This window comes from Simochromis diagramma, unplaced genomic scaffold, assembly GCF_900408965.1.
Source record: "Simochromis diagramma unplaced genomic scaffold, fSimDia1.1 OVJJ01000656.1, whole genome shotgun sequence".
NCBI lineage: Eukaryota > Metazoa > Chordata > Actinopteri > Cichliformes > Cichlidae > Simochromis > Simochromis diagramma.
In genome coordinates, this window is record NW_024387038.1 from 46392 (window position 1) to 66649 (window position 20258).

The 20258-nt window shown below is 39.4% G+C and overlaps 2 protein-coding genes across 3 annotated transcripts in view; one reads left to right on the forward strand and one right to left on the reverse strand.

Moving 5' to 3' along the window:
- Positions 1–102: 102 nt before the first annotated feature.
- Positions 103–20258, reverse strand: part of LOC120740954 (placenta-specific gene 8 protein-like) — a 22434-nt gene continuing 2278 nt past the window's right edge. The window contains exons 1-4 of one of the 2 annotated variants that reach the window (XM_040043516.1): positions 4106–4588; positions 2178–2291; positions 1874–2019; positions 103–1653 (exon numbers count right to left, since the gene is read on the reverse strand). In XM_040043516.1, coding sequence (XP_039899450.1) covers positions 1513–1653; positions 1874–2019; positions 2178–2289 — 399 coding nt within the window. In that variant the 5' untranslated portion in view covers positions 2290–2291; positions 4106–4588 and the 3' untranslated portion in view covers positions 103–1512. Of the gene's footprint in view, positions 1654–1873; positions 2020–2177; positions 2292–4105; positions 4589–20258 lie in introns of those variants that run through there. The other variant, XM_040043515.1, reaches the window with a different exon arrangement.
- Positions 9894–12294, forward strand: LOC120740960 (placenta-specific gene 8 protein-like). The gene is made up of 4 exons (XM_040043525.1): positions 9894–10013; positions 10440–10538; positions 11376–11521; positions 11996–12294. Exons 2-4 carry the CDS (start codon positions 10442–10444, stop codon positions 12089–12091), a joined length of 339 nt encoding a protein of 112 aa, XP_039899459.1. The 5' UTR covers positions 9894–10013; positions 10440–10441; the 3' UTR covers positions 12092–12294.

Sequence of the window (20258 nt, forward strand, 5' to 3'; positions counted from 1 at the left end):
TGTTGTAATTTTTCTTGAGTTTAAACTGTGTTCATATAAAATCTCTTCAATTAAATGAAGGATCGGTTTCTGCTGAAACTTCAGCTTGGACTACATGAAACTGAAAAACTTAAGAATGAATGTGTTAACCAAGGCACGAATACTAAAATGAATGAAATAAACACACTATTAAGTAATTAATTAAATATCAGTTCATTTCATTGAAAACATCTGATACGTTATTAATTTATTTAGTTCCCATTTTAATTAATTAATTTGATTGATGTGGTTTATTCATTTTGACACTTGTAGGCCTCCATACTCAGAAAGCTGTTGTGAAATGCTCAACATAAATCTATTAAAAATGAAGAATTGCAGCTGGCTAGTTCTACAAAGCCTTTGATTTGATGGAGAAACACAAATAAAAACTGGTTTAATGAAACAGCTCGTACAAAGATTGTCAGCCTGTTGATATGACTATAAACACTTTAACCCATAAAATACTGCAGGAAATATTTATCAATCTATCACCTCATGGGGAGATCTGATATTAACCATTCATTTTACCCCAAGCTACTGAAGGTTAGAAACAAAATAATGGCGAAAGAAAGAAGGTGAGGCTGTGCTAACATCAACTTTACTATAGAGGGCACTGTTGAGCTGCCCAAAGAAGGTCTTCAGTCATTTGTTTATCTTTTAATGCCACTAGTATATATGTTTTTATGTTGTTATACTTCTAAATGAAAACGGTTGAGACAAACATATCTGATGCAGCATATTTAAACAGGCGATCCAGAAACAGATGCTGGATACAAACATCCACACATACATCAAGAAACTACAGTAACAGCAGACAATATGCTGAACAAGAACACACCAAGAACCATAAGAAAGAGAAGGAAGGCAATACGTGGGTGACTGTAAAATTATTGCAGCACAGACAGAGTCTGTTTAATTATAAACGGGCTAAACGTTGCTAAGGCAACCATGATCTAAAACTACTGTGTGGTTTTGGCCACAGACAAACAGTTTTGATGCAGGTCATTTTGGCTTTTGTATTTAGGGTTTGAGAAAAGGGTGAAAGGTTTGAAGACATGTTTTCATACATTTGTATAAAAAAGGTGAAAGAATGCATTAGACAGGTGACTATGAATGCTTTATTTTAGCATAGCTTAAACCCAGTTGGGGAACGACTGGAAGAAAGTGATGATATTATACGCTATGTCATGATATATCCTCAATTTTAATGCACTAACAAAGCATTTATGAAAAGTTCAAACAACTTCGTAATAAAAATGTTCTAAAAGTAAAGCAACTAATGTGGCTGTCACGTATCACCTACACCATGCTAGCACTCGCAATGAGCTCTGCAATGCTATGAAAAAGCAGATACAAAGGGGCTACATTTCTTTGCTTTCATTTCAAGCTGTACAAACAACTAAATGTTTCTGAAATGTTTTTTAATTGCAATATTATGACAAATAAGTTTAATTAAGAAAAAGTGACATGCACTTGACGCACGAGGTTGATATTCTATCCATGGATGACCTGCGTGGTGACCACCGTCAAGATGGCAGGTGCCTGCCTAGCCCTGATTTTCAGCTCACGATGCATCTGGCACCAAGCACACTCGTAACACCAAAATATTTGACAGCAGTCGGCACAGGATGAACCCTGCAAATGAGAAGAGAAGAAGGAGAGAGGATCACGCAGCAGGAGTTAATGTAGTCTCTCTGAAGCTGTCGTGGTTGCAACAGTTTAAAATGTTGTTGGATACAACATTAAAAACAGGGCTGCGATATTATCTCACTTTGGGCTTGTTAAGTTTAACTTTAATTCTTATTTCCAATAAAAATAGGTTTCACTTTCAATTTTACTGGTCATCCAGCCTTACAGGGATGTTGTAGCGCTCCCTGATGGACTTGCGGAATAAGTAGGACACCACACAGCAACCGTCCAGGAGAAGCAAGACGCAGCACCATCCATGTCTACTGACTGTCTCACACTGCATGCAGGGGAAACACCAAAGGCCGTAGCAACCTTGAGGGAAGAAAAACTCACAGAGATGTAAGATATCCTTGAGTTTGTAACAGTTTTCATTAACGTCTCCTTTCATGACCTGCATCTTGTGTTTTCAAAATAGCACAGAGTTGATGCAGAAATCACTGCTGTTTGTAAAATTTGCTGACTTCACTTACAGGTGTGCATATCAGAGCAGCAATTACAGAGGTTGGTGCTCCATCGCCCGGAGTTTTTATTAGTGGTGGCGACCGTCACTACCTGGATGGGTTGCTGGTAGACAGCAGCCATGGCTGGAAGATAGAAATGCCAAAGCTAGAATCTGAAAAAGTCAATAGACTGGTGTAAAACATTACTGTCTACAGCGCTGTTTCTGTAACGTGCACAGCACGGTGTTTCCTGGTGCAAGCAACCCTCTACAAGGATCTTTGCACGCTTTAGACCGCCATTGACTATCTAAAGTGTAGAACCTATGGATATCACCAAATACTGTTCAGAGTCCAGACCTCAACATAAGATCCACTATTTTGGAGCAATTTCTTCATCACACCTGTTTCCACTGATTTTCAGTGCAATTCTTGTGTAACTTGAAAGACCTCAGCCTTTTCTGTCTGTTTTGTTTCCTTAAGAACAGCTTCTTAACAGCCTCACTTCCACTCAGACCATTTCTGATGAGGCTTCAGTGAACCGTAGATTTATTTATTTTTTTATTTTTTTATTTAGGACAGTGCATGTTAATGAACATAAATGTAAAAAAAAAAAATTACATGAATGTAAACATACCAGATTATAGCCAAGGGCTAATTTCCATCTGTTGTCCTTAAGCATAAAAATAGACATAATAATTCATAAAAATTCATCATTCATTCATAATAAAAATTCCATCACCAAACTTACACATACACACCATTCTGTTCCCAAATAAAACATTAAAACTATACAACTTATACATGATCACACACTTGATTTGTCCATAACCAGTTTTGGATCAACTGAAAGGCCAGAGGTATCTTTGCATACTTGGGTTTGGATCTGACATGTTTTATTAGGCTGTGTAGACATAACACTGGTTCATCCTTCAGGTTAGGTGTATTTTTTATGCTTAAATGATTCATAGGTCAGTGTGAAGTGGCTTACAAACAAAAAGCATTCCTTTGAAAATGGTCAGGTACAAGAGATGGACTAAAGATGAGTGGAAAAGCAGACAAAGAGGACTTCTACTCATATTTCCTCCATAATCAAACATCCTTTGTCTATGTAGTAACTCCAAAACACTATGTGATGCAGAACTTGGCCTTTTTAGTCTTAATGGGCTCACTGTGCCTGCTCAGCTTTCCTCTCAGAGTCCAAAGACACAGATTTGAGGTTCACTGTTGATTTTAAATTGACGGTATACAGCCAATAGCACACCTGCAGGTGTGCTTGCAAGGCAGACAAAGCTCCGTGTGATCGTGTTTGAAAGGTGAAGGTGGCCTTCGGTCCAGTTCCTTTGTTATACAGCACATTGTTCACAGTTTGAGAGTTTAGCTAACTTTGAGTTAATATTAGCATCGGCCCAAACATCAGCAAGAACAGGAGTAGCTTTGTATTTGTATCGAGCCTTAAATTTGACATGTTATTATTTTCTGACTTCCTAATTTAAATTACTTAATTAACCACAAAAAACACAAACTTTCACTACCTCGTGGAATAACTAAGATGCTGGCATGTAAAGGTAATTTCAGTGTTATTGCTCTTTGGTCAAGAAGATGTTTGAATTTTAAAGCTTTTTTGTTTGCATGTCTTTCATTACATACTTCTGCTTTTAAATATCCTAATACAAAATTTAGGGATTTGCATAAAATTGAAGTCATTAAAATACATTAGTTATATCCTAAATGCTTATAACCTTCCTGTGGTCACAGTAAAGATTGTTTCTTTTAATGTCTACTTTGTTCCTGTTTCGCTGAGGGAATAAAATTCTGTTGTTGCACATGTAAGCTCACAGCATCTTTATGTTTTGAGTTTCATTAACAGAAGTTCTACATGTCACCAGCTGAGAAAAATGACACCAAACAGCATCACAAATTCAGAAAGAATGCTGACTGCTTCAAGATGTTTTTCTTACCTGTTCTCTGGTTCTTTGAGCTTTGATAAAAATCAGAGGAAGTGCTACTTAAAACTAAAACTTGTGAGGGGAGGGGTGTTGTGAGGGAACAAGGCTCCGCACTCTTTCAGTCCTGCAAAGGGTCACACACTTTTTAATTTAACGACAGAGAAGATACAAAGTCACAGAATAAACAAGGAGAAATGTCACGGTTCTGGGTCATTTTGACCCAGCATTTTGAGTTTCTTATGTTTTGGTTTATTTTTGAATGATGGATTGTTTTCTGTTTCTCTGGTGCTTTATTGCTTATTATGATAAATCTATGTTTCAGTTATTCTGGTATATGTATTATGATTGATGTTCTGGTTGTATTTTGTTATTATTGCAGGTTTAGTTCAGTGTCTAGTCTGTCTCTCCCTTTCTAGTCTGTGTTTTAGTAAAGTGTGTCTTGTTTCCTGTTTTACTTTGAAGGTTCATGTTCATGTGTGATGTCAACGTGTTCAGTTTTACTTCTCCCCCTGTCTCGTTAGCCCTATTACTTCCAGCTGTGTTCCCCACCTGTTTGTAATCTCCCCGTGTTCTTCTGTGTGTATTTAAGTTGTGTCTTCTTATGTTGTAGTCGCTGGTCCGTCTGTGTATCCACCGTGCTTCATCCGTGTGTTCTCCCTGCTGTCCGTCATCTGCCTCTGCTCACCCGCCCTCATATTCGTGTTCTTGTTCATGTTTAGTTGTTCTCAGTTTAGATTATCTTCAGTCCCGTTTGCTGTTTTCTACTTGTATTTTATTTTTACAATAAACCTCCTTCGCACCTCCATGAGTGCCTGCAATTTGATCCCCCTTGATTTTTCTCCACACAGCTCATCCCACTCGCCGTAACAGGAAAAAAGTCAACTTCCTGAAGAGCAAGGCTTAAAATGGACCTCATCAAGTTTCATGCACATTACATGCACATTATTATTATTATTACATGCACATTATTACATTACTCTTTCTCTTATGAAAATCTGACTGGTGCTCTGAGCGGTGTGCTAAGACGAGGTGTACATTCCTGTGAAAACCTAAGTGCACCCTTGCTGCTTCAATAGGAACCATGAGGGTGAGCAGCAGCCAGGTGTTATTAATCAGATGCACTCGATTAACTGACCTGTCGAAAAAAGCAAAAGTACAAAAACAGCTGCAGATTTTAAATCCTGCAGTGTTTGCTGTCTTCATCCTTCCAGAAGTCATCATGAAGCTGTAACAAATGAGTGGTCTTCATTTTAGTCTAGACCATTTTTTTTTATTATGCTTAATTTTGTCAGAGATCACTATCTCACCCAAGACCCACTTAATATTTTTAGCTGCCCACCCAAACACAGCAGGCAACAAGCGAACCTGTCGTATGAGAAAATTGTCAGAGGTGACTGTTGTCTACTCGCCCTCGCTTGCTGTGCACTCTGAACTGGCTTACATCAGTTTCATCAAGTGTGAACAGTTCTGAGTTGTGTTTAGGAAATAATAATAATGGATTGGATTTATATAGCGCTTTTCAAGGCACCCAAAGCGCTTTACAATGCCACTATTTATTCACACGCACTGGTGGAGGCAAGCTACGGTTGTAGCCACAGCTGCCCTGGGACAGACTGACAGAAGCGAGGCTGCCATCGGTTTCTGGCCAACACCAGTAGGAGGTAGGGTAAAGTGTCTTGCCCAATGACACAATGACCAGGACAGAGATCCCAGGGATTGAACCGGCAACCTTCCGGTTACAAATACGCTTCCCAACCTCCTGAGCCACAGTTGCCCCGAAATGGCATCAATTCTTTTTTTAAGGTCAACAAGTACCATTGTTGCTTAGCCAACTTTGGTACGCATTTTCCCCAAGTCTTAGCATGTTTGTTTTCCCCAAGACTTAGTATGTTTTTCTTTCCTCAAGTCTTAGCATGTTTTTGTGAGGACTACCACGAAAAGTTTAATGTTATTAAAATATTTTCTCATACATCTCCGGATAGAAGCAGTGGTGAAAAGTGACTTATTATCGGGGCGACCATGGTTCAGGAGGTTGGGAGGCTTATCTGTAACCGGAAGGTTGCCAGTTTGATCCCTAGCTCTCTCTGTCCTGGTCGTTGTGTCCTTGGGCAAGACACTTTACCCTACCGCCTACTGGTGTTGGCCAGAAGCGCGATATTGGCAGCCTCGCTTCTCTCACTCTGCCCCAGGGCAGCTGTGGCTACAACTGTGGTTTGCCTGCACCACTGTGTGAATGTGAGAGTGAATGAATAGCAGAACTGTAAAGCACTTTGGGTGCCTAGAAAAGCGCTATATAAATGCAATCCATTATTATCTGTAGTATCGTGTAACAGGAAGCTTAGAATATTTCCGAGTACCTTTGCATCACGCTCTAAACTAGAGAATGGTGTTATTCACACCTTTATTATATCACATCTGGATTACTAGATTTTTGACTTTCTTTTTTGATTTCCTTAAAACATCTGTGGGTTGTTCTGATCGACGCTGCAAGGCTGCTGACTAATTCTCCTGGGAATTCAACTGTCATTGTTCCAGCTGCTACTTGCTCCTCCATCAAGTGCATTGTTACTTTAAGACCCTGGTTTTGACTTTTAGACCTCTACCTGGTCAACCATCATTGGTGCCTGATGGCCCCGGGATGAGGGCCTGTTGGCTATGCATCACTCAGATGAGTGAGTGGGTGTGTGTGTGTGTGTGTGTGTGTGTGCGTGCATATTTTGTTACATGACAAGTTCAAACCTGGCCTACCTCATGACATTTTTCTGTATGAATCCAAACCTTCTTTGGCTTGAAAACCTTTTTTTTCTTCAAAACCTGTGTGACCCAAAGACAACAGAGAGTTACTATGAAAAAACACTGGAAATGACAAGATGTAAGATGTGTTAGTGAGTTTAATATGAAGCGAATGGAAAGCATATGTAAACTCCCTCAACACATCATCTTTTAGGCTGATATTATAAACATATTTGTGAAAGATGGCTTTATTTAAACACCCAACAAACATTATCATTCACTCAGTATCTCTTTCGGCAGTAACAAGACTAACATAAAGTTTTAATGGCAATATGTTCAGCATTTTAATTCAATAAGTCTTTGGATAAGATGAGTTTGTGCATTTTCTGTGTCATGTTTCCACGTGTCAGAACTTTAAGAGCTCTTCTGCTGAGTGCATCACTTTATTGAAACGGGATGGGAGGAGAGCATTGATTAGTTAATTCATTCTGATAGGTTCTCTCTGTCATGTTGGCCAAGTAGAGGTTTCTGCATAAAAAGAGTTGCAATCTCTTAATGCCTAACTGTTTTGTTTGGTGCGATGAAGGGCAGGATTTACTGAAAGGAGACTTTCCACTCGTTGAAACATGCCCACCTCATTTCTCCAGTTCTGCAGAAATTACTTTGTGAGCCTCTCACTACCCACACCAGACAGTAAAACTGCCTGCACAGTCTCATCAACCACTACACATTTATAACCTTCTGAGATCCAGAAAAAACAAGGCTTTTATGTTTAGATGTTTATTTTTTTAGATAATTTAAGGACTGTGGATGAAAGAAACATGTAACATCATTTTGTTAATAGTTATTTATTTTTTGAATTTGGCCAAAATGAAAACTTCAAAAAATACAAACTTCTTATAGATTATGTTTTTGATCGAAAACGAAGGGGAAAGGTCAGAGGAGGACATCCCAGGTTTCGAGAAGCTGTAAGCTGGGATAAAATGACAGGAGGTGAAGTTCATTATAAGTGTTCATGATAAGTGTTGTGTGAGCTACCTGTCTGGTCATCTCATCTACGCGGGCCTGGTCTCTGCATGCTGATGCAGCCTTGTTACACTTTTTTTTTTTTTTTAACTCATTGAACTGTCTGTAACTAGGATCTAGTACAGTGGGGCAAAAAAGTATTTAGTCAGCCACCGATTGTGCAAGTTCCCCCACTTAAAATGATGACAGAGGTCAGTAATTTGCACCAGAGGTACACTTCAACTGTGAGAGACAGAATGTGAAAAAAAAATCCATGAATTCACATGGTAGGATTTGTAAAGAATTTATACGTAAATTAGGGTGGAAAATAAGTATTTGGTCACCTCAAACAAGGAAAATCTCTGGCTCTCACAGACCTGTAACGTCTTCTGTAAGAAGCTTTTCTGTCCCCCACTCGTTACCTGTATGAATGGCACCTGTTTGAACTCATCATCTGTATAAAAGACACCTGTCCACAGCCAAAGACCAAAGAGCTTTCGAAGGACACCAAGAAAAGTATTGTAGACCTGCACCAGACTGGGAAGAGTGAATCTACAATAGGCAAGCAGCTTGGTGTGAAAAAATCAACTGTGGGAGCAATCATCAGAAAATGGAAGACATACAAGACCACTGATAATCTCCCTCGATCTGGGGCTCCACGCAAGATCTCATCCCGTGGGGTCAAAATGATCATGAGAACGGTGAGCAAAGATCCCAGAACCACACGGGGGGACCTGGTGAATGACCTGCAGAGAGCTGGGACCAAAGTAACAAAGGTCACCATCAGTAACACACTACAACGGCAGGGAATCAAATCCCGCAGTGCCAGACGTGTTCCGCTGCTGAAGCCAGTGCATGTCCAGGCCCGTCTGAAGTTTGCCAGAGAGCACATGGATGATACAGCAGAGGATTGGGAGAATGTCATGTGGTCAGATGAAACCAAAGTAGAACTTTTTGGTATAAACTCAACTCGTCGTGTTTGGAGGAAGAAGAATACTGAGTTGCATCCCAAGAACACCATACCTACTGTGAAGCATGGGGGTGGAAACATCATGCTATGGGGCTGTTTTTCTGCCAAGGGGACAGGACGACTGATCCGTGTTAAGGACAGAATGAATGGGGCCATGTATCGTGAGATTTTGAGCCAAAACCTCCTTCCATCAGTGAGAACTTTGAAGATGAAACGAGGCTGGGTCTTCCAACATGACAATGATCCAAAACACACCGCCCGGGCAACAAAGGAGTGGCTCCGTAAGAAGCATTTGAAAGTCCTGGAGTGGCCTAGCCAGTCTCCAGACCTCAACCCCATAGAAAATCTGTGGCGGGAGTTGAAAGTCCGTGTTGCTCGGCGACAGCCCCAAAACATCACTGCTCTCAAGAAGATCTGCATGGAGGAATGGGCCAAAATACCAGCTACTGTGTGTGCAAACCTGGTAAAGACCTATAGTAAACGTTTGACCTCTGTTATTGCCAACAAAGGTTATGTTACAAAGTATTGAGTTGTATTTTTGTTATTGACCAAATACTTATTTTCCACCCTGATTTACGAATAAATTCTTTACAAATCCAACCATGTGGATTCATGGATTTTTTTTTTTCACATTCTGTCTCTCACAGTTGAAGTGTACCTCTGGTGCAAATTACTGACCTCTGTCATCATTTTAGGTGGGGGAACTTGCACAATCGGTGGCTGACTAAATACTTTTTTTGCCCCACTGTATACGTGGTTGCCTGTTATACTCAAATGTTTGGGCTGCTTTAACAGATTCAACTCAATTCAGTTTTATTTATATAGCGCCAAATCATATCCACAGTTGCCTCGAGACACTTAGCAGGGAGGGAGGATTCAGGGTCACCTGATCCAGCCCTAACTATAAGCTTTATCAAAAGGAAAAGTTTTAAGCCTAATCTTAAAAGTAGAGTGTCTGTCTCCTGAATCCAAACTGGGAGCTGGTTCCACAGAAGAGAGACCTGACAGCTGAAGGCTCTAGCTGGTTTAATTGATTGTTTCAGTATCCATTTAACATCAAATTTAACTGTTAAACTAAAAGGGCTGTGACACTGCTGATCTAGAGGTGTGTTTGTGTATGTGTCCCCTCCCCTCCCTTAGTTGGAGTTAAATTCTGGGTTTCAGCCCTTTTTTCCCCATTTTCTCTTCAAAGCTCAGAGAACCAGAGAAGAGGTAAGAGAAACTTTTTATACTGATGAGCTAAATACAGCAATCTATGTGAATCGATTTTACTATTTCAGTATAACCTGTAGTAATGAAACAGTTTATGCATGAGATGCTGGAACTAAAGGAAATGTTAAAGCCTTCCAGACCCACATGCACAAAAAAAGACAAAATTAGGAAGAAAAAAATATAAATCATGTAATTCATTGCATATTGAACTGTTTTGTACTGCACACAAATTATTTGTACATGTCACTCCAGGTATTTGTAATGATTTGCATGAAACAGAAAACATCTTGTTATACGTGTAATAATGGCCACACTGTAGACAATAATGCTTTAAACCAGTCTGTTATCTTTATTGTATTCTAGCGCCAGTTTGTAACTGCTATAAAGTTTCACTCTGTGTCTCCACTCCTGGCTTGTTTCCTCCAGTTATGGCTGTCCGCCAGCAGCCCACCCAGGGGATGTTATCCCCCCGCTCTGGAGCATGGAGCACCGAGCTCTTAGATTGCACCTCTGATATGAAAACCTGTAAGTCTTCCCAGCAAACCAAAGCAAACAAACAGCAGTAATTTCTGAATCTACCATGTCCTCAGGCTTTGTTTCAGACAATTCAAGAATGTTGACAAAATATCTAAATTTATCTAAATTATAAAACTGTCCACTTATACATACAGAAGATTAAGTTTCCCTGTTGCTATGGGAATTTAAAAGCATAGGCAGCACAGCTGTGGAGCGGTTACCACTGTTGTCTCATAGCGAGTAGTTTTTGGCCTCTGATGGCCTCATTTCGTGACTGCATGGGTTTCTGAAAAGGAGTCTGGCTGCCTGAGGACCAACAGAATGATTTCCAGGCATTGCATTACATTAAATTGGCCTTTTAGAATTGCAACACAGCAGCTACACTGCAGCATTTAGGCCACAAAAACACGACTATCAGAGTGCAATTTGGCAAAGTCTTACTGATGATAAGTTAATCGAGCACATCTGACTAACAACACCTGGCTGCTTCTCACCCTATTGAAGGTTTTCACAGGAATGTGTACCTCGTCTTGGTACACCGCTCAGAGCACCAGTCAGATTTTCATATGAGAGCAAGAAATGTAATAATGTGCATGAAACACTTTGCATTAACACTGCATCAAACTCAACGAGGGCCAAACTACTACTTTTTTATTTTCATTGGTGGCATCAGAAAACTAAAATTCCTGGAAAAACAAAAATAAAGAAGCCAAAGAAAGTTCTAAAACAAATGACCTCTTTAGAAAACAATCCTTGCTCACGCTGACATTTGATATATAGTGATTATAAACTACAGTAAACACTGATACTCTAATACTGTATTGCTGCACATTTTCCTCCCTCAAGGCTGCTACGGCCTTTGGTGTTTCCCCTGTATGCAGTGTCAGACAGCCAGTAAGCATGGATGGTGCTGCGCAATGCCACTGCTGGATGTTTGTGGTGTGGTGTCCTGCTTACTCCGACAGTCCATCAGAGAGCGCCACAACATCGAAGTAAGGCTGGGTTTGAGATGGAGCGGGACTATGCACTGCATAAAAGAGATGTATTTGGCCACTCTGCATTTTAAAGCTTTTCTTTTGAGCATTATAGCCAGAAATAACCATATTTGAAGGGTGACCGAGAGGGTGGAGTTAAAAATCACATTAGTCAGTTGCATCCACACACACCCCCAAAAATCCCCAAATTTATATTATTTACTACTGAAGACTGCCTTATTCACCTTTTGGTTGTAAAATGTAATGCCCAGCATCATGGAGCTCTTAGCAGAGCTCAAAGAAGAAATATCTAGTTCACAGTGAATGTGAGAGTGAATGAATAGTGGCATTGTGGCATTGTAAAGCACTTTGGGTGCCTTGAAAAGCGCTATATAAATCCAATCCATTATTATTATTCACAGAGCAGATACTCCAAACTAATTAAAAATCTGTCTGAACAGCCCTCTCTTTTTCCTCTTCTCCATCCTGTAGGGCTCTGCCACTGATGATGTCATCAATGTACTTTGCTGTTATTCGTGTGCCTGGTGCCAGATGTATCGTGAGGTGGTGATCAGGGAACGCCACTAGCCCTCAAACTTGATGCTGATCACGGTGCACGTTACCTGTGGATTAAGCTCATGGTTCAGGGCCCATGTCATGATTTTCAGATAAAACCTATATGTAGTAATGTAGTAATAATAAAAGCTATAAGAACATGTAAGCTCATTTTAAAATAGCGTTATAGAGGTTTTAATCTGACCAATAAAATCTTTCTATTTCATGTAACAGGATTCCTGTTGTTGTAGTCTTTTGAGTTTAAAAATAAAAAGTAAAAAGAAAACTATTCTTATTCACTCATTAGGATGCATTGTCTTAAATAAATAAGATGTATTCAGAACTGATACAATTTAGTTATTTACTGGCACAAAACAACATCACAACAAATCACCCAGCACCATGGTGTGAAGGGTGGGGTGCCTCAGGGACACGTAGCAGGCACACTGCACATTTCTGTAACTTTTCAAACACACCTACAAATTAAAGTGAAAGGATTGTGTGTGATGGCGTAACCCACAAACATTATTTTGCTTAACACAGAAGAAACAAACGACAGACAGACTCAGGTTTGAGGGGATTGAGGAGCTGTTAACACGCCTCTTTATCAATGAGGAGTGTTCAGCATATCTTCATCCTACAGATGTGGGTGAGAGAGATACTGTATGTGAGGATTGGACACAGTTTAAACTATAATTGGATTACAGTACATCTATTTGAGCAAAAAGATCCTTAATAATCTTCAAGTGTTTTGAGAGAAATCCAAATGACAGCACCTCCTCCACTTGATGGGAAACTTTGGATAATCGCAGGTCTTATTATTTTATTCAGATGTAATTTCATGTGAAGCAGAGCCAGAAAAAACTGCAAGTTGAAATTTGTGTATTACACCTATTTAACACCCACTTTCGATTTTCAGTGGCAAGAGGAGAAAAAGAAAGAGAAAGAAAGGGAAACATACCTCCATAAGTTTTAGATTCTGAAAAACGAAATCTAAATGTCAGCGGGGCATGTGAAGAAAAACAATACGTTTCTACAGAAGTGAGGTTGGCATGCCTCAACAAGTGAGTATCTCACATTTCCTGTAATCTGTGCCCCGTATCCCACGAATACGGGTCCAGTGTTCCTTTCATGGAGAATCTTCTGCTTCAATGCTGCAATGAACGTGTCAGCGAGCACTCAGCTCTCATCACATGACAACAAAGTGCCAGAATCCACAGCTCAGCACACGAGTCCTGGTGTATGAAGACTATCTGAAGTTCTGCTGTGTGTAGATCTTCTGTAGATCACTTCAAATCATTAACTGATTTTAATTATATACTGCTGGGTAGCTTAAACTATAATAAGAAAATATTAGTAACTTTATATTTATAAATAATGAAATCCTATCCTATCCTGGGAATAATGTGGTTAAAAAACACGTGCCTGTGAGGCAAAACCAGTTAATAATGGTGCTGTTATATACTGGCAACAAAATTTTAACCTGGAAGCAATAGAATGGTAACCCTAATGGAAATTGGGGTTTAATTAAAATTATCTTAAATGTTTACTGCCAGGTATAATAGAATAAGGGGTTAACAATTAAGTAATAAGTATCATGTAACTCTGAGGTGTTTTAGAGGAAAGGACAAACACACAATTGAAAGGTACAAATGTGTTGTGCATGAAACGAATTCAAACGTGGTGCAGATGTGTGTCACAAGTTGATCCGGCTGTAGGCTGTGGCACTTGGCCAGAGGTGGCGCTGGTTGATTCGAGTCCATGTTAGTGCACACAAAGTAAACTGCACACTTTAGTTGTGAATAGTGATGGGATTTCCGGCTCTTTTTAGAGAACCGGCTCTTTCGGTTCGGCTCACTAAAAAGAGCCGGCTCTTTCGGCTCCGAACCGGCTCTTCAGGTTGTTTTGTTGCTTCAATTAATTTATTATTAACAATAATATAAAATTATGCACAAAAGGAATTACTAATGTAAAAAAAAAGTGGTTTTATTTATATATGTTTATATAGAAATATATGCGGTGGCCCCTAGAGACAAAACACGTACAAACTCCAAAACACATTTCTAGCATGAACTGAACTTCCAAAACAGAGATACCCAGATCACTTAAATTACACAATTGAAAGCATATGTGTATTGTTTGTGTATTTATACACAAGCATTCATATATATAGTCAAATAATTTTTTAAAAAAAATGTTCATTTACCTGTTATTACCACACACCAAATCCGGTCGTTGGTACTTGCTGGCTTGTGTAGCCACTAGGTAACAAAAGCTCAACACTGCCCCTAGCATCCTGGTGCACTTCTGTTGTCTTTTATACGAGTCTTGGAGTTTGTACATGCGTCGGAGTTTGTACGTGTTTTGGAGTTTTTACGCGTTTTTACGTGTTTTGGAGTTTGTACGTGTTTTGGAGTTTGTACATGATTTGAAGTTTGTATGTGCTTTGTCTGTAGGGGCCACCGTAAATATACTTTTATTTATTCACTCCACATAAAATGTAATAAATAAATCATAATACAAAAATCAACTATTCACATTTCAACTTTTAACTATTTAAATTTTTAGCTTTTTCCTTTTACAAATTTAAAGTGAAACAACACAAAACACTGCAAACCACAACACAATTAAATATAAATTATAATATGAAAACAAAAAGAACATGCATATTCTCTGTCATATGGGCTTGCATGACTAACTTTCTGAATCCTTTATCATCTGCAACTGAAAATAGCTGTGGATGATTACTATACCTTTCTAATGTGAGGTTGTTGTCCCTGGCTCTTTCTCTGTCTCTCCCTCCCGCTCTGTTCCTGTGCTACTGAATGTAACTACCGCCCCTCCCCCCTCTGCCGAGCATAAAGCACAAGGCTTGCATGTGGAGTGAAGCGGAAAAAAAGTGCCAGAGAGAGAGAGGGTGAGAGAAAGAAAAAAAACCCACGGCTCGCGATAAGGATCCGGCTCTCGTCGTTCACGTCAAAGAACCGGCTCTAAGAGCCATTTCGTTCGCGACAGACCCATCACTAGTTGTGAAGCAAAAACGCTGAAATCGGAGTAATAAACGTACGCGGGGAACGACTAGAGTCTCCCGATCGTTTACTTACGTTTACTGTCCTGTGAACAACACCGGCGTGGTGTTAATTGTTTGCTTTTTTTTTTTGATCGCGTCGCGCATGACAATATCACCAGGTAAACTCGCGACATTTTTAAATATTTTGTTGTTCAACAGCATCAAGACTGACGGAGTGTGTTTGACCTCACAAGTGTCACAGATGCCACATTTGGCGTTTTTTTGCTGGTTTGTCGGTAGTAGCTCCTGAAACGCAAGTCTGCCACACATCTGTTCCACCAAATCCAGTTAATCTAAACGCCAGTTAATCTGGAACACCGGTCCACGGTGCACATGACGTAGGACTCCAGTAGAGAACGTAATTTAACGCTCTGTGCACCGCTAGGTGAATGAGACGTTGACAGATCGTTTTTTTTTTCTTGCTATCGGTTTTGTTTTTCTTAACTGGAAGAGATTAAATTATTGGTGGGGACAATTCAATAATCGCTGGATATTGGTGGGGACATGTCCCTTCCGTCCATGCCAAATACGCCCTTGGATCACGAGGATGACTTTTAGAAAACTCTATAGCACTGCAAATAACTTTTCAAAAACCTTTGTTTGTTAGTTACTTTTTGGCATAATGAGCCTTTTATTTTGGTGCACTTCCTGCTGATTATGGATGTTGTACAGGGATCCAAGTGTTTGTTTGCTAACTGACTTTCTCTTGAAGCAAAGTTACCTACAATTTTACCCTGCAACTTAAAGCTTTGTGTTTTAAAAATCTGAAATGGGAACAAGGTGCTGTGTGTTTTGATTCTATCTGGGGGTGTATTATGAAGTAGTTCAAGTAGTTCCAGTACAAATTATTTTTAGTGTGCACTATGGATTTTTGACTGTACTATGATAGTGCATATAGAAATAAAATATAATGCTGTAGTAAGTATATCTGGATTAAACATAATAGCACAAAGAATATAAAAACGGTAAAAAGAGGGCAGATTTATCATCCTGTCCATTAAACATAAATTATTGAAGGGCTCCTTTATTCAGCCTAGCACTGCCCTCTACAGGAAAACCGAAGCTTGTGTCAATTGTGATACAATTTTGCTGTTAACACTCCGAGGTGATAAACACCACAGAGGCTCAAATTTCTTACTTATTAACTGGCCATCTAGAAATTATGAGAAAGTTTCATAGTGTGCTGAAATTTCAAGATACTAACCTGAAATTTTGATTTACGCACCGGATGGGTACACTTATTAAATATTATAGAGCTCACTAAAAATTAAATACAGGCTATTACTTTTGCATCGTTTATTGCATTGATGGAGGCAGTGATGTATGCGGCTGGGTAATGGCACAGCTAGCGACCGGGTGACTTTATTCACCCGCTTTGGACGTTATCAGTCGATACATTGGCCGTTATTAGCAGATGTCAGTACCATAGAAATGGGCCAGCATGGCCCATCTCCACCTGCTAGTTTGTTCAGAAGGTGGTTATCATCCATCCAGATGGAGGATCATTAGGAGCGTGGGAAGACTCCAGAAGCCACTCTGGCTGGAATCGGTTGATTACAGCAGTGTTACCATTTGAACGGACAGCATTTATAGAATAACTATTAAAAGTCAGCGAGTGTCAATAATGTTAATGTGGTTATGTTAGTAATACAACGAGTGATAATATAACAGCTTTAAGATGCATTTGTAGATATTATTACGTGTTTTACCGTCTTTATGGTGCTAGCTTAAAGTTACGGTTTAAACGTTAGCTTATATTGTAGTAAAGCTGTTACTGTTTAAGCGATGATAGGACAGAAATATTAGCTTCTGTTATGGACTAATGAAGTTACTAGTTAATAAAGTTTCCAGTAAAGTGATTAATCGCAGCCAGAGATTGACAGTAAATATCCCCTTTAGCTTCAATGCACCTGTAATAAATATGTGCAAGTAGGGATGGGTATTGATAAGATTTTCACGATTCCGATTCCATTTTCGATTCTGTTTAACGATTCGATTCTTTATCGATTCTCTTATCGATTTTTTTTTCAAAGAGGAGAACACTAAGGTCGATTAGCTTAGAACTTTGTTTTATATCTTCTCTTTGAACAAGATAGAAACTTAGGAGTAACATGGCCTTACAAACCCAGCAGTGAGATCTTAAGAGATCCACAGCCTACGGCTCTTCAATGGGGTGTCACAGGGTCCCCAGGAAAAAAAATTGTAAATGTAAAATAATAAAATAAATATTCTTCTGTAGCAATAATTACACTTAAGGAAGAATATCCAGTAATGTCCCTGCCTACAATTAAACACATCTGCTGTGGCAAATGGGTGCAAGCCTTTTGCCACAAACTTAGTCACTGCTCGGTGACATTCGTCTATCCTGGCCTGAAAGGAGACGCTACCGGTAGACTGCAGCGAGAACTGCCAGCGTCTGAGCCAGCCAGACTCTGTCTGTCTCTCTCATCATGGTCACCTAAATGCACAGTAATGGCAGGTTTTGTAAGAAGGCAGATTGCGTTAACATAATATGCACTGTTAGTTGATTATTTACCTGCTGCATTAACGGGAGAGGACGTACAAACGTTACCGCTGCTGCTGGGTTGAGATTAACGAGTCCGGAGCGGAATTAAAAACACGACATTCATTTATCGTGTGTTTTGTGAGCAAATGCTTTTGCATACTTGTAGTGTTTCCTCCATTAAATGAAATATCTACTTTGCAAGTATTGCAAGTTACCCTGTTGTCATCCGTTCTCGTAAAGTATAATCAAACTTTTGAGCGTTTGAGCCGCCATGTTTCCTGCCAGGTACATGACGCTCCGCAACGTGGTGACGTAATTCGTGGCGACGGGAATCGATAAGGGAATCGTTTGCAAAAATGGCAAACAATTCAAAGGAATTGAAACAGTGGGAACCGGTTCTCAACAAGAACCGGGTTTCGATACCCATCTCTATGTGCAAGTGTCAGTGCTTTGTTTAAACTGTATGATACGTATACTGACGCGGGGTCAGTGTACAATACAATCCTAGCTGTGTGAACAAAGTCTGGGCTTCCTTTAATCCTGCATGACAAACCGCAGGATGCAGGTTTATTAAGCCTCTTTCCTGCTGGCACATCCGAGCGTCAGCTAGAAACTTGCATGATGTAAACGTTTAAATCATGCAAAGACTGCAAGACTGTAATACTGTAAATGATCTGTGACTCAGGTTAACACTAAACTTTAAACAGTACCTGTGTGTGTGTGTGTGTGTGTGTGTGTGTGTGTGTGTGTGTGTGTGTGTGTGTGTGTGTGTGTGTGCTGAACATGTAGAATCGGGACTGAGTCAGGCTGCATCAGCTGAATGACTAACTTTTTGTAAATATCAGTATGTTTTATTCAGGTGGACTGTGAGCACAGAAACACATGGTCATACATACAGCTGTAGCAAGCTTACAGTAATTTTAAATAGATTTGTTACTCTGATGTCTGTGTCTCTGTTAGTCCTCTGACAGACTGGTCACATGTCAAGGTGTGCTCTACTTATGACTACTCTAGCCCCCCCTCCCGCTGTGAACCTGAATTGAATATTCAGAAGTAAATGAATGGATAGACTGACATTTTTTAAATAGTTCTAGAAATCTGAGCTGAGTTGGTGTGTCCTTGGATTTTGTGGTAATAACATTAGAGCTAGCAATCTTTCTTACAGAATCTCTACTATGAGTCATGTTACCTAAGATTACTGCTATGTTTACCAGGAAGCCCGGACAAATGTGCTGTGTGAAGGATGTAAATCACATCAGATCTTAACCGTTTACAGTTAAGCAACATATTCATGTTTAATTGAACAAAATTATCAATGAACAAATTATCTTTTAATTGCTGATTCCAAGATGGTCTTTATAGAAATCCTGTTTGGCTCTCTCTTTTCAGTTTGCCAGAACAGTTCTCCACAGTCACTGTCCACATGGGTCAGTGGGACCAAGAAGTACTCTGACCAGGAACATCCAGCAAGACCCAGACAATGTTTTCTATCTCAGAGCTGGAGTTTTTTGTTTGTCTGTGACTGGAGAGTCAGATTTCTGTTGAGGCTGGAGGAACAGCCTCACACTTGCAGAGGTAATTCAGTTTCCAGAGATCCCTCCCACCCTGGCTTTTATGTGGTAAATTTCTTTATATATATATGTATATATATATACATACATATATATATATATATATATATATATATATATATATATATATATATATATTAGGGGTGCAACAATACACAAAATTCACGGTTCGGTTCGGTTCGATACTTTGGTGTCACGGTTCGATATTTTTTCGATACAAAAAAATGTTCATGCCTTTTTAATTTGTCATTTATTAAAATTATAAATATATATTTTAACTCAAAATATGGGTAATTGGGTAATTAATTATGTCATTGGCATCGGTGAGCCACTGTCAATATGTGACATATTGAAGTCGCGTTTGAATTTGCGCTTGTTTTTTTGCTTTCACTTTGCAATCGTGCGAACTGTGTATAGAGAGCGACAGCACTGATCTGTGAGTGATGATAATTTGTGCACCAATTCCTCTGACATCGTCTTATTAATCGTTAGCTTACTATGCAAACATGACAAGTGAAATCTCCCGCAGCAAGCTTAAACATGTGAGAGGTTGATCGCGCAGAGAATCGCTGAGCTTATGTGAGTGAGCGTGTAAAAGCATTTCAGTTCTGCTGAGCCAAATAAGACAGGTCAGGGTGAAGAAGTGACAGCCAAAGAAAAGCTTACCACAAAACGGAGAAGTTATGACAAATCAGACTATAAGGCAAAAAGAAAGTGCAGCTTTATGGTTTCATGGACAAAATAATTTCTGTGGCTGCAATATGATGAGCTAAATAACCAGGGCTGCACATAAGTGGTCTGCAGGTGCGCATTCGCTGTCAAAATAAAAAACACGCACAAGGGTTAGGGTTAAATTTAAAAACTGTACTTTTGAGTTAAAATATATATTTATAATTTTAATAAATGACAAATTAAAAAGGCATGAAAATTTTTTTTGTATCGAAAAAATATCGAACCGTGACACCAAAGTATCGAACCGAACCGAACCGTGAATTTTGTGTATCGTTGCACCCCTAATGTATATATATATATTTAAATAAACAACCTATAAAA